Raw genomic sequence first — 13,691 nt, forward strand, 5'->3', positions numbered from 1 at the left:
CACCAGCCATGCTGCGCTTTGAGCTGGGACTGCTGGCAGCTCACTAGCCAGCTTACCCAACACTACAGATGACTTCACCCACACTGGCACAACTGGGGACATTGCCGGGGATGAAAGGACCTGCTGGCGGAGTTGGGGGCCATGGTGGATGTACCTGGGGCTATGCTCTGCCTTGGTGTGGGTGCTGTGACTATCCAACCGTGGCTTTGATGCAGCCAGAGGGAGGGTCAACTACACCACCAGGGCCAGCCAGGGGCTTATCCATGCCTACACTACTTTCCTGGGTGGTGTGCACTAAGACCAGCTGAGCCGGTGAGGGCTCATACAAGAGAAGCTATGGAAGGAAAAAGTGCCATCACAGCTGCACACCGAGGGCCAGGACACCACCACACGACAGGCACCAGCCCTGCAGGCCATTTCCCCTACCAGCAGAGGTGGAGGGTCCTGTGCAGCTTGGAGGGGGCTGACCCAACACTTGCATACTACCCGGCAGCAGGACCAGGTGGGGGCGCCAACGAACACAGGGCCCAGGACGATTGCAGCGAGCAAGAGAACTTTGCCACTTGCGTGCTGGTGAGGGCATAAAGGCCTGGACGGAAGAAGGGCTTGTCCCCACAATCAGCGCAGTGGACCCTGTACTGTACTGAAAAGACTATTGGATGTAGTGTACAGGGTAAGACTGATTAAGTGGAACCAACAGACTAACACCATTCCGGCCCTTTGCTTCACCTAAGGGGGGAGAGTTGAACAATGGGAGCCAGCCATGAAATCCAGACCCCTCTCCACCAGCTGCCCAGGAGCCACCAGATTGGGCTCAGCACCAGTGCAGGCCGTCCCCAACACTTAAGAGACTTTGTTATGATGCGGTTACTGAGGACAGTTAACCAGCCAGGTGGGAGCTGTGTAGCATTGGGGCTGCAAGACATTTGACAGGGTACCCCAGGGAGGTATATTGTTTGGGGTTGGTGGGATTGTTAAGAGTGTGTTCAGTGTGTTCTGTGTTGCTGTGTGTTCCCCAGCTGGGTGTTCAATAAAAACAGACCACAGAAAAGCAGGTGCTGGATGTGGTTTTCCTCAACCTCACCTACTGCTTACTGTCTGTCCCTGGGCATCATTAGTCAGACACTGTGTTCTCAGTCTTTCAGAGTAGCTCCTCTTTGCTGTTCTGCAGTTCTCATTTGAGTTTTGTAAAAACTGGGGTCACTGGGGTTATTGTGTTGTAGTTGTTGTGCTGACTGGCCTGGGTGTGGTGTCACTCCTGACATCAGTGTGAAGGAGGCTATATATGGGTCAGGTCAGAGTACAAGCTGTAAATACAGTAACTGATAAACACCATTGACATGACAGCTTGGCATGAATAAAAATCATTTTGTGGAGCATTAAATCAGTGCTAGCTATAATATTTTACTCTACTTGTGTCTGTATGGTAAAACATAGGCTACAGCCAGGAGGAAGTGAACTTGGCTTAGCATAAAGACTGAAAAAGGGGGAAACTGTAACTAACTGGGCAGAAATTTGGGTCTATGTGGTGTTATTGGGTACTATGTTTAGACAGCAATGTTGGAAAAACAGGTCCTTGTAATGATAAGTTGTAAATATTATGGATTTCTTACATCTACCGTATCTCCAACTCCACAACAAAATTCCACAAGTGTCAACAAAGTGCTCTCAATATCACTGCAAAGCCATTATCAATAGCAGTTACATCTAAATAAAATGTATTTAATGGACCTCGATGGCACAGTGGAATGGTGGTTAGCACTGTTGCCTCACATCAAGAAGGTTCCGAGTTTGGGCCCGGGCCGACCTGGGGCCTTTGTGTGCAGAGTTTCCATGTTCTCCCTATGCCTGCGTGGGTTCTCTCCAGGTAGTCCAGCTTCCTCCCATCACCTTAGGTTGCTGACTTTAAATTGCCCATGAGTGTGAGCATGTGTGGTTGTCTGTCTCTATATGTCAGCCTTGTAATAGACTGGCAACCTGTCCAGGGTGGACCCCGCCTCTCACCCAATGTCAGCTGGGATTGTATCCACTTCCCCCTGGCAATGAACTGACACAGACACACAAAAATTTGACTTTACAGCCAACAACCAGTCAGCTTGGCACAAAGACTGGTAACAGACGACAGCTAGCCTAGCCCCCTTGTAATGCATACAGAATGAACAGTTTTCAACAAAAATCCCATGTCATCATCTCTTTGTGAAACACTTACAGCCACAGATGAGCTGCATATGAGATGTTCTCTAGGTTAATGGGAAGTTGTTTAAAAGTAACAAGCAAGACTTGAGGCTTTCCCACATACTGATGACACATACTGTATAACTACAAACCCAGTTAGGAAATGTGTCACTTTTGTGTTGTACCCATTTCAGCATGATCATATGTGCTCACTCACTTGCTTCACGTCTGAGCAGGATATTAACTGAGATGACCTGCACCGAAAGTTATTGCAAACATGAGAACAGGCGTCAAAGCTTCAGCTGTTTTTCTCCTCACTGTTGCTGACATGACGAAGCTAGGCCGGTCTTCCCTGAAACCTTTTTTCCTCAGGCCAAACATCCTGGTGTCAAGTTGCCTATATAGAACAAAACGTTCACTCTTTACTTCACACAACAAATGAGTCAAACAGGACAAACAGCAGTGGACTCTTCCTTAACTATCTTTGTTATTATCATATTTTTCTGAATACAGCAATGCAGCATCAATCAGTCACTGCTGTTAACAAATAGGCTTGACACATTTTAAGCAAAAGTAACCCACAGCCAGTTGATTTGTTGGCTTGGACTTTCTTTTTGAACCGTTTCTTTCCCTTATTCCCTTATACTCTTGTTGCATTTTCTCTTCACCTGCTGTCAAATCTTATCCCAGCATTTACAATCCCCCATTTCAGTAACCACAAAGACAACACCATCCTCAGCTTCCAGCCACAAAGATAATGAAAATGCAAAGGTCACAAGAGTAAGCTCAGGGTAAGCAAAAACCAGACAGAGCCGGCTTATGTGCCTCACCAAACTAGGAGCAGAAAAACAACTTAATCTGCAGTTTTGAGAAACGTCTAAGCTTTCATATATTTTATATATTTAAGTGGTTAGGTGAGTTTGTAAATCCAGAAGGGAACAATTCAGTGTTCCCATGGCAATCAAAGACTCAACCATTTCAGTAAATGATATTATGGTTGACAACAAGGTGACTTAAAAATCTACCAATTCTCCAATTCAGTCATTCAGAAATAGTAAAAGGTTTCACAGTGTGATGTAAATTTTGTCCAAAGGCAAGGACCGGCAAGTTCAGGAAACCAGTTGGCCTAGCTGGCAAGGGCTGGTCAACAGGCCATTTCAGGCGCAGCCTGTAGCAGGGAGGGCGCACGGGCAGTTTGTAGCATGTGTTTTAAATGAAATGTGGAGTGAAAGAGGAAACCCCAAGCTGGCTGTGCAGAAAAAGAGCAGCAGGAAGAGGCCTTTGCTGGTTGATGCTGCAAAGTGTACAAAAATAATAGGCATATTTAAGTAGCACACAGCACGAGCATCAGAGCCAAATGAGTGTGAATGTAGTTTTCTGTTATAAAAGCTCTTGCAATTTATCATAAGCCTTTATTAGCACTGAATTTGATGTATTTCAACTAGAGGTGTGGAAACATCAAGTACTTGTCAAATTCAACTGTCACTGGCAGATTAAATGACAAACAAAGGTGAACCAGACTCCAGCAAGCTCAGTCATGTCCAGGCTCCATTTTAGTCGTGAAGACAACAAAGAAGGAAAGTCCATGTAACCTGAGTAACTGCCGGTGGAACAGGAGCTGTAGGTACTGTACAGTTAGTCCATCTGCAGTGATTGAGGACAAAGGCGGGTTTTGCACTGGCTTCTGGTTTTCTAACACACCACAGAGAGACAGCTTGTCCCCTGATGATGCATGTTAAGAACTCCCTAAGCTCAGAGTCACATCATTCTATTAGCTCATTTTCACAGCTGTAATAAAGCGATGAAAACAGCAGGAGAGAGCAGAAAGGAGGACCTTTGAAAAGGAAAACTGGCTAGTTCAACACTCTTCCAACTGACAGTGTCAAACTTATTTGTGTTTTCTAAGACATGAACATATTGATCTGGTTATTTGTCTGAGGACCATTGTCTCTGCAAGCTAACAGCTGGCAATGTACTTAACCTTTCTTTTTACATAGTTTGATAAGGCAAGGCTAGAGAGATAGAGGCATACTATGAAGCATAACATCAAGTTCAAGCTAAGTTACAATATGTATCCTGGGTACCTAGTGAAGCCAGAGCCGGAGCACGAATGCTGTGGAAAATTTCAGGTATGTTCTCAATTAAAGTTGTGTACTCGACCATGTTGTTGGCTGTTCAGGAACCAGTTTCAGAATGACTCTGCACTGTTTCTGTGCTGTGCACCAGTGGGTCACATATGAACTATTTAGCAATATAATGAAATTGCCAGGAAAAATGACATAATAACTAGTTGTTGTTTATGAATGACCAGAAATTACTGGGAAGTACCAGGTAAACTCAAAACAGAATAAAGAGGTTTGGCCAGTAATTATCTAGTAATTTAAGCATAAGCATAAACTTTATTGCCAAGTATTTCAAGAATACAAGTAATTAGACTCCAGCCCAATGCCCCCAATGTGCACAACATAAGAACAAAGTAAATATACAATATATACAAGTTAAAAAAGCACCATAGACTAGCTGTTAATCAGTGTAATAGCCGGGGAAAGAAACTGTCTCTGTGTCTGTTTGTCTTGGTGCACAGTGACCTGTAGCGTCGATCAGAGGGGAGGAGTTCAAAGAGTTTGTGTCCAGGGTGTGAGGGGTCTGCAGACCCCTATTGTTATTATTGTTATAATAACAGGTATGTGGCCCTCACTGTTCATACCTATCGCTGTGGCCTTGGGGGATAGTGTCTGTCCAGATAGATTGCTGAGTCAGTCCACTGACCTTCTAGGCATTTCTTAAATTCATTTCATAAGGTTTTATAGTAAAAGTAAACTAAAAACCTCTGTGGTCACTGAAAACATGGCTAATTGTGTTACCCACAAAATAGTGGATGTTGAAAGGATAGAAACCCAGTGTCAGCATTGAACATAATGTAGGTATTAGTGCTAGTGCAAGCTTTAGCCAAGAAGAAAAGGTCAAAGCAAACAGATTGCACATGCAAACCAAGGCCTATGACTCGGGCACAGATAAACCAAAACAGGCCATGCTAAAGGCATATCCAACAGAAATGTATGAGAGTGATTGCTGAAAGGTAAGTGGAATTGCAGTCTCAAATTTGCAGCACCTACTTGTTCTGGTGGCATAGGACTATTTAAATGTTGTGACTTTCGGTTCTCTGCTTAATAGTGCCCTTAAGGAGCTGATGCATACTGTAACTGTTATGTCTGTTACTGCGACTCATGTTAGAAACCTTCACTTACCAGTGTCATAGGTTTATAATAACAGATGTGCCTGTCCACTGAAGATGAGGGGGTTTTGATTTGCCTGGAGTGATGGGCCTATCACCAAGTATTGTAGGCATTTACCTTATTATTACATGCCATCTTGTACTTTATCATACATAAATTACGTACCTGTATATTTCATAGAGTGCACATGGATGCACACTACACATTATAGGCAATAGAAAGGTAACTACAGTGATATTTCATAGTACTTACCTTGTCATTACGTAATATGTGGGAAAAATGTACAGTATAAATTTCATAGAAGGGAGTCACTGGATAGTTTTTACAGTGAAAATGCTTATTGATTATTTCATTATGCTGCAACTATCCATACGATTCACAGAGGGGTACGTGACATATAACCAATTAACTGTCTGGCATTTGCTGAAAGCCTGGCTATCACAACCTTGTCCAAAGGTAAATCCCTGGAAATTATAGATATTTGTTACAGAAAGTACTTGGTTCTGTCACTGGAACACCAGATTTACATTTGCATTATACTGAGTGACAACAGTATGGACACGCTGTTTACCAAAGGGCAAATATTTAGTAAGCTAATGAAGTCATTTCTTCTAAAACAACCAGTACCCCATGTGACCACATACTTGTTATTATAACAATAAATTACAATAGATTTACTGGCCAAACCTTTATCTACTTTAATTTTAGGCAATATTTCCCAGTTGGTTCTGGTTATAAACAACATTACATCATTTTTCCTGGCTGTTTCCTAACAACTTCTTCATATTACTACAGAGTTAACTGCCTGTAAATTAAAGGATTACTGAATCAATGAAGCATTCATTCATGTCCAGCTTATATGTACTGTAATCATCACAGATTACCTGTCACACTCATACTGGGTGCAGTCAAGATGAACAGACATACATAGTGTTATTATGCAAAGCAATATTTTAAATGATTGAACAACATTTGATTGATGTGCAGGTTGCTCAAATTCAATGTGAGGAAGCATGTGAAGCAGGAGCATTTTCTCAGTTTTTAATTTGAAGCCATCCTGATGGAAAAACACCTTCCTGACTGCGGGTCTACAAGACATGCAAAGACCCACCAAACCTATTTAAAAAACAGCAGGGACTTCCTGGGTGATGCTTTATAAACTGGTTGTTAAAACAGCTTTGGCATCTGGGTTCATTTATAGCATCGCTACAAAGGCACTTATTTAACATCTGCCACAGCTTAGTTGTGACAGCTTCCATTTGACAAACACAAAGAGGTAGAGTCATAAGCATCTCAACTCACTCTGACCATGCAGCTTTAGTTTTAGAACAGTTTGAATCATTGTTAATGCTGTGACATTTTAAGTGGTTTATCTGTGAAGAGGTTCAGCTCTGGCGGACTCCCACAGTCCAAAGACATGCAGCTTAGGTTGATTGGAGACTCTAAATTGCCCCCAGGAGTGGTTGTGTATCTAGCCACGGGGGTTTCACGTCAGTGACTTCTGTACCGGTCCCAAGCCTGGATAAATAGAGAGGGTTGTGTCAGGAAGGGCATCTGGCATAAAACCGTGCCAAATTACTCCTGTGAACTGGATTTGCTGTGGCAACCCCTAGCAGGAACAGCCTAAAGTAGAGTAGCAGTAGATCTGTGAAGAGATTCCGTGCTGGAAGCTTAAAAATCAAAAGTTGGAACTTGATGTATCTTTTCAGAAATAACTAAAATGTTAAATTTTCTTAGGGCATGACTTCAGATGGAGTTGAAACTACTTGCATACACAAACATATGCAGTGACACTGCTATACAATTATAATGATAAAGTCAGAAACAATCCAGTTACCAGTCACAGTGATGGCCAAGTTACTTTCCAGAGGTCATTTTGTTCAACTTTTTTCCTGAGATATGCCTTATTTTTTTACATGCCATATCCTTAAACAAAGTTATCTGTATTCTGGATACAGCCAGTTTGTTCAGTCACTATTATGCATGTGGTGCTGACGTGTGGAAAACTGCAAAAACAAGAAGCTCTTCGAAGATATGTGTAGAGCAACGATGCTCGTCTAAGTTTACAACACAACATTGTAGAGGTGATTTGTCGAGTGTATCATTTCAATCTGCTCTCCTGCGAAATCACACCGTGTGCAGATCAGCACTGGCCATCTAATTATGTCTCATGAGAAGAACCGTTTAATTGCCCACACATACAGGCTGCTCAGACTCTGTCTGTCTGTCTCCATGGTGTCAAAGGGCTCAGGTGGCCTACAAGTAACAGGTCTGACTCACATATCAAGATAAATTTATAATGGAGGCTTTATAATGAGGAAACCAAGTTTTTCCATGATGACATGACCTGTTCCTGAGAATAAAAATAATAGTAAAGACAGTTTACCATCACCTCGCTGTAAATACTTCCAACTTGATTTCAAATGGTTCCTAAATTATTACAAAGGGGTACGAGGTCATCTACTGACAGAACAACTGCATTGCAACTTGTTTATGCTGTATGGAAAGGACTACACATAAAAGTAGGTTTCAAACCCTTGCTTGAAAAATAGGGTGAATTGAAACAAGACCCCCTGTTTCAATGAAATGAGAGAAGTACAGTTATAATCTGTTAGTGTCAAACACATCCACACAAGATACTCTAAGATGTTTTTGTTTGTTTGTTTGTTTACAGTTGCCAACAGCCTTTCGTCCAGTCTGTAGTCACATTTTAAAGCACAACTGTCTCATTTGGACCACGCCACTGATACAATTCATGTTGTTTTTGTACAATATGTGGTCAATTAAATTGTTCCAACATTTTGACATTTTCTATATATACAGGTTTAACTAATGTTTGCAAACAGCCTGCCAGAAACAAAACTTCATATTATTAACTTATTAACTTATTATTAACTTAAAATATAAAACCTACAGTTTTTCTCGGTTGCACTGGTACATTTCCTGAATCCTTTTTAACATTTGCAAAACAGTTAAGTGCATTACTCAAAATGATTCACACAACCAGCACCACACAGTGGATCACCTGCAAAAGCCTGTAACCTGCTTAAAATCCTTAGTTTATCTGTCAAAAGTAAATCTTTATGAAAATGCACAAGGCGGCACTTGTTTTCTATGGCGTGTACCACTTTCCATGGTACAAAGTCTTACATGACTGTATGTGGCAGATTGATTGTAAAAAAAACTGGACACATTTCATTGTGACACAGAAAAGAAGGTGTTTACTGGAACTCTGCCTTCCCAGCTGCTGAAGCTGTTCACTTTGTTGTTCTTCCACTGTCAGAAACTATGTGGGCCTCTGTCTATATACACTTGCTAAATGATCTGTCTAGCTTGGTCTGACCACAGCACCCCATACTAGTTCTTTGAAAAGTTGGTATTTAGTAAACAAAGCAAAAAAAAAACTATTTGGTGATGATGCTTGTCAGTAAAAAAAAAAAAAAGGTAAAGGAGTCAGCTATTGTCCAGTCTGTGCTTCATGTGTTCATAAAGATAAACTAGTACATAGCAAAATCTTGAGGCCATTATATGAAACTACTGATGAACTTAAAATAGAAATGAAAGCTGCCACTACCCTAATAAACAGTGCGGTGGTTAGCGCTGTCACCTCATAGTAAGGAGGTTCTGAGTTTGAGCCTCAGCTGACTCCTTTCCACGTGGAGTCTGCATGTTCCCCCTGTGCCTGCGTCGGTTCTCTTCGGGTACTCCGGCTTCCTCCCACAGTCCAGAGGCATGCAGCTTAGATTGACTGGTGACTCTACATTGCCCGCATGAGTGAGTGTGGGTGTGTGTGTGCTTGTTTGTCTACATGTCAGCCCTGTGATAGACTGGTGACCTGTCCAGGGTGGACCCCACCTCTCACCAATGTCAGCTGGGATTGGCTCCAGACTCTCTTCAGGATAAGTGGTATAGATAATGGATGATCCATTAGTTTGCTTATTTTTATTAACAGTGTGAATGGGCTCTGCATTAAAGCAGACAGTTCACAGGAGCCGACTATTCCAGCAACAGGCTACTTTAGTGTACTTTACACCTTTGACCTTAAAACCTAATTAAAACATTCATGCACAGTAACCTGCTGTAACAGCATGGGATAAAAACTCCAGTTTACATTCCCAAAAATGTGAACACTTTTTTATGAAGACTTTTTCCTTTGAGAGTATTATTATTGAGACAGTGGCTCTATAAGCCTCCCCTTAATGAAGGTGTTGATACAATAGTAGGGGCCTATGTTTAAATTTCTGTCTTCTGTCATCTTAGAGGGAACATTCACTGAATAAGGCACTCAGCAGGTACACAAACAGGCGGTGGAAGGTAAGCCGAGCCAGGCTGTTGAACATAGCTGCTGCTGACATGGCAGGTTAGTATAGATGCTGACTGAGAGATGGCTGTGGCCAAACCCCGCCTGTTAACACACCACTGGACATCTCCTTTACAGTTAAACTCCACCTGGGGCTAGTATATCTCTGTGGCATCTGGTGACTCGACCTGCTCAGAAGGAAAGCACAGGGGTAAGTAGCTCAGAAAAATCATAAGGTTGTTTTTAGATATATTTTTAAAAGATGGAACTGTGGAATAACATGTTGAAGAATTTAGGTTTCATATGACAAGAAGGTTGTGTGTAGGTAATTCATAAAATAGTGGTGCATGGAACAGCAAAGTGGTTGCAGGAAGGTCTGTGTGGCACCAGTTATGCATGAAATAAAAATATTTTTTAATGTGGAAATAAAGCTTTATAATATATATTCAGAAAGAAATCGAAGTTCTAATTAAACTCCTCAAACAGTCAAGAAAATATTAAGATGTTTGACGTGGTTTGTTTTTCAGGTAATTTTAACTACGAATTATGTCACGAAAGCCCTGAGCAGCTTGAAAACACATGCAGATGATTTCATTCCCCATTACTCTGACAGTGACTGAAGAAATGTCCCAGCAAATGTCTAGTTGGATGGTTGCTGAAAAAAGAGGGAAAAGGAAACATCAAGAAAGACACCATGGCACTCTTTGTCTTCCAGATGGACAGACTGACAGTAACACTCAGGATGTGAAGACTGGCTCCTCGTTTGCTGGTATGAAATCACTTTCAGAGAGCAGTGATACAGGTGTTCTTAGTCTGGACCCTCAAACACCAAGCTGGGCTCTCGTGCAGAAGTTTGCTCAATTGTCAGCAGAAAAAGAAAAAGGGGTCTGTGATAACCTAGACCACAACAGTCGGGAGCTGTCACAATGCTCCAAGTATCTTGAGAATAACAAAATATATGGATGTAGTGATGTGCTCTTGGATGGTGTGCAAAAGAAGGAAAGGAACTGCTCTAAAAATCTCAAGAGCCACCAGGTACAAAGTCATGCCACAGACAAACAGATGGCATCTATGCTCAAAGAGCTGAATATTGAGGAAAACTCTCTTTATGGAGGTGGGAATAAGAGCAAAAATAAGAACGTAAATAGTCCTTCTGTTACAAAATTACTGAAAAACAGTGCGGAAGGCAAGATCCCTCAACTTTTGGTAGCGATGAAAAAACGTAGCAGAGTTGACACAGAGCACCGTCCTTTCAAGTGCACACACTGCCACTGGGCTTTTAAGAAACTCTGCAGTTTGCAGAGTCACTTACAAACACACACTGGCCTCAAGCCACATGTCTGTGATATATGTGGCAAGGCTTACTCCCATCAGGGCACGCTGCAGCAGCACAAGCGTCTACACACGGGTGAGAGGCCCTATCACTGCCCCTTCTGTGTCAAGACCTATATCTGGTCCTCAGATTACCGCAAGCACATCCGCACACACACCGGTGAAAAGCCCTATGTCTGTGACACGTGTGGCAAGAATTTCATTCGCTCCTCTGACCTACGGAAACATGAGAGGAACATGCACACTAATGACAAGCCCTTCCCATGCACGTACTGTGGCAAGACCTTCAATAAACCCCTCTCCCTGAAGCGTCATGAGCGTAAGCACCTGGGAGAGAGGCCCTTCTCCTGCCCTGACTGTGGGAAGGCATTTGCTCTGGCCAGTCGTGTGGCAGAGCACCGGAAGATCCACATGGGAGTGCGCCCATATGTCTGCTCAGTGTGCTCCAAGTGTTTCACTAAGTCCTCCAACCTGACCGAGCATGAGGCCATTCACAGTGGAGCACGGCCCCATAAGTGCACAGAGTGCGGTGTAGCATTTGCCATGGCTTCCCGCCTCATCCGTCACCAGTACACCCACAGTAAAGAGAAACCCCACAGCTGCATGGCCTGCAACAGGAATTTTAGCCAATTAAAAACACTGAGGCTTCACCAGGAGCAAACCTGTGCTGCAAGGATCTTTGTTTGTGTGAAATGTGACAAATCTTTCCAGTGTGCCACAAAGCTTGCACAACACATGCTGAGCCACAAGGATAAGAACATCTGAGCCAGTTAAAGATAGTTACTGTACACATACATCTCTCTACTAGAACTGTCCATTCAGTATACAAATGGATGAACAAGGTCACAGGGCACCAGTTTATTTATGTTAAGGTATGCACTGATGATAACTATGTCCTATGAGTTTTAAACCATGTTACTCACACACATTCTTTCCCTGTGGTGCCAGATTCTCATGAGAATATCGTGGGATAAAAGCATCAGACAATTTTTAAAGAGGGAATATAGATGAAGTTAATGATCTTGACAACATTGTCAGTTTGTATTGTGGAAATGTAAGCAGTTCATCAGGATATGCAGTAACATGGTTGGCTTATTCTGATGCTGGTCAGCAAGGTGCAACATACTGATGAAATTCAAGCAGGAGTGGCACTGAGCAAACCATTTCAGAAGACCAATCACTTCCTCACCCTAAATTTAGAGATAAAACCTTTAAATGCCTGACTTTCATCATCTAGCTGATGAATGCTTGCATAACCAGTTCATGTGATGAGCAGCTGCTGCCTGATGTTGTCAATCCATCAATGTCTGCCATACCCATATGTCTTCGTTTCACATTCTCTAGTGAGTTGCAGGCAGTTTTAGAGGCTGCGACCACTTTAATAGCCCAGGCCAGTTTAGTGGTTCAAGTCACTGCTTTTTTAGCCAGCGGACATTGCTTTGTAAAGCAAGTACGCCATTATTTTATTCTTTAAGTCATGGTGCTTCCTACTCCAGCCATGTCCATGCTGGAAGTTTTCTTTGATAGTTTACAGTTATGGTGTATCATAAACATAGCATTTTTACAAGCAGTACAACAGTGAGAACTAAACACAATTCATCCTGAAAGAAGGTAGGATGTTACCCCAAGGTCTTTGTATCACTAAGTCAAAGTGAAGGGATTGTGCTCTTATTTACCAGGTACACTAAAAGCACAAACGCTGCACTGTGAGTCAGATCTTTATTTGTCTGAACTTACTCTTAAAATCAGGGTGCATGTTATGTCAGTTATCAAACTTTTTAATGATACACACACAAGAAGAATGTTTGGTTTGTTTGAGCGTTATTGTGATAGATTTAGCTCAAATGTACAGACAGGTGACTAACGAAGGAAAAACCTGACTGAGTGGTCTCATCCACAGGGCGCGAGGGGTCACTGAATGCTTTGATGGGTATGACAATGATGTGAATTAGATGCTGTCACCAGGTCTCAGCCCAGTTGAACAGCTATGGAGATGTTGGAGCGATGTCTCCGCCACCATCATCAAAACACCAGGGGAATATCTTTTAGAAGAACGGTGTTGATCCCTCCAATAGAGTCCAGACACCTGGAGAGTCAGTGCCAAGGTGCACTGAACTGTTCTGGTGGCATGTGGTGGCCCAGCACCTCGCTGAGACACTATGTTGGTTTGCCTTTCACTCGTCGTAGATGAATAACAGCTTAACGGCTGTTAAACTGTCTTTTGTAACAAGGGCATTTGTTAAGATTTGATACCAGATTATTAAGTTGTGGTGTAGTGTGTCAGCATCTTTTGTAAACTGTTGGTGTTAAAATGTCACTGAATCGCAATAAAAGCTTTCAACCAAATGATAATCAGAAGGTCATCAAGCCAGTTTCCTCCTTATTGAATTAATGATGTTTGCTGATTAATCATTTAAAAGAATACGAACATACGTAACTTATTCATGAAACTACCAAATAAAATAAAAAAATTGGAGAAAGACATTTATCTCTAAACTGACTAGTAGGTCAAACTTGCATTAACACTGTGGGGACATTCTCTGGGATGAATCTTTCACAAAGCTAATCATTCCGTTATCTGACATGTTACTGGAAAGCAGTAAGCAATGACTCACACGCTTGTCTGTGTGTGCTGGATTCTTGGACAG

The 13,691-nt window shown here is 42.3% G+C and overlaps 1 protein-coding gene across 1 annotated transcript; it reads left to right on the plus strand.

Annotated features, from left to right (window-relative positions):
* The first annotated feature begins 10,923 nt into the window (after positions 1-10,923).
* znf648 (zinc finger protein 648) lies at positions 10,924-11,808 on the plus strand. Its single transcript, XM_020609949.1, has one exon. The coding sequence runs from the start codon at positions 10,924-10,926 to the stop codon at positions 11,806-11,808; it is 885 nt and encodes a 294-aa protein (XP_020465605.1).
* Positions 11,809-13,691: the final 1,883 nt, after the last annotated feature.

The sequence above is a fragment of the Monopterus albus genome, unplaced genomic scaffold (genome assembly GCF_001952655.1).
Source record: "Monopterus albus unplaced genomic scaffold, M_albus_1.0 scaffold103.1, whole genome shotgun sequence".
Lineage (NCBI taxonomy): Eukaryota > Metazoa > Chordata > Actinopteri > Synbranchiformes > Synbranchidae > Monopterus > Monopterus albus.

What these genes read in the sequence shown, in the direction of transcription:
- znf648 (XM_020609949.1), top strand. Translation starts at nt 10,924, where the DNA reads ATGAAAAAACGTAGCAGAGTTGACACAGAGCACCGTCCTTTCAAGTGC.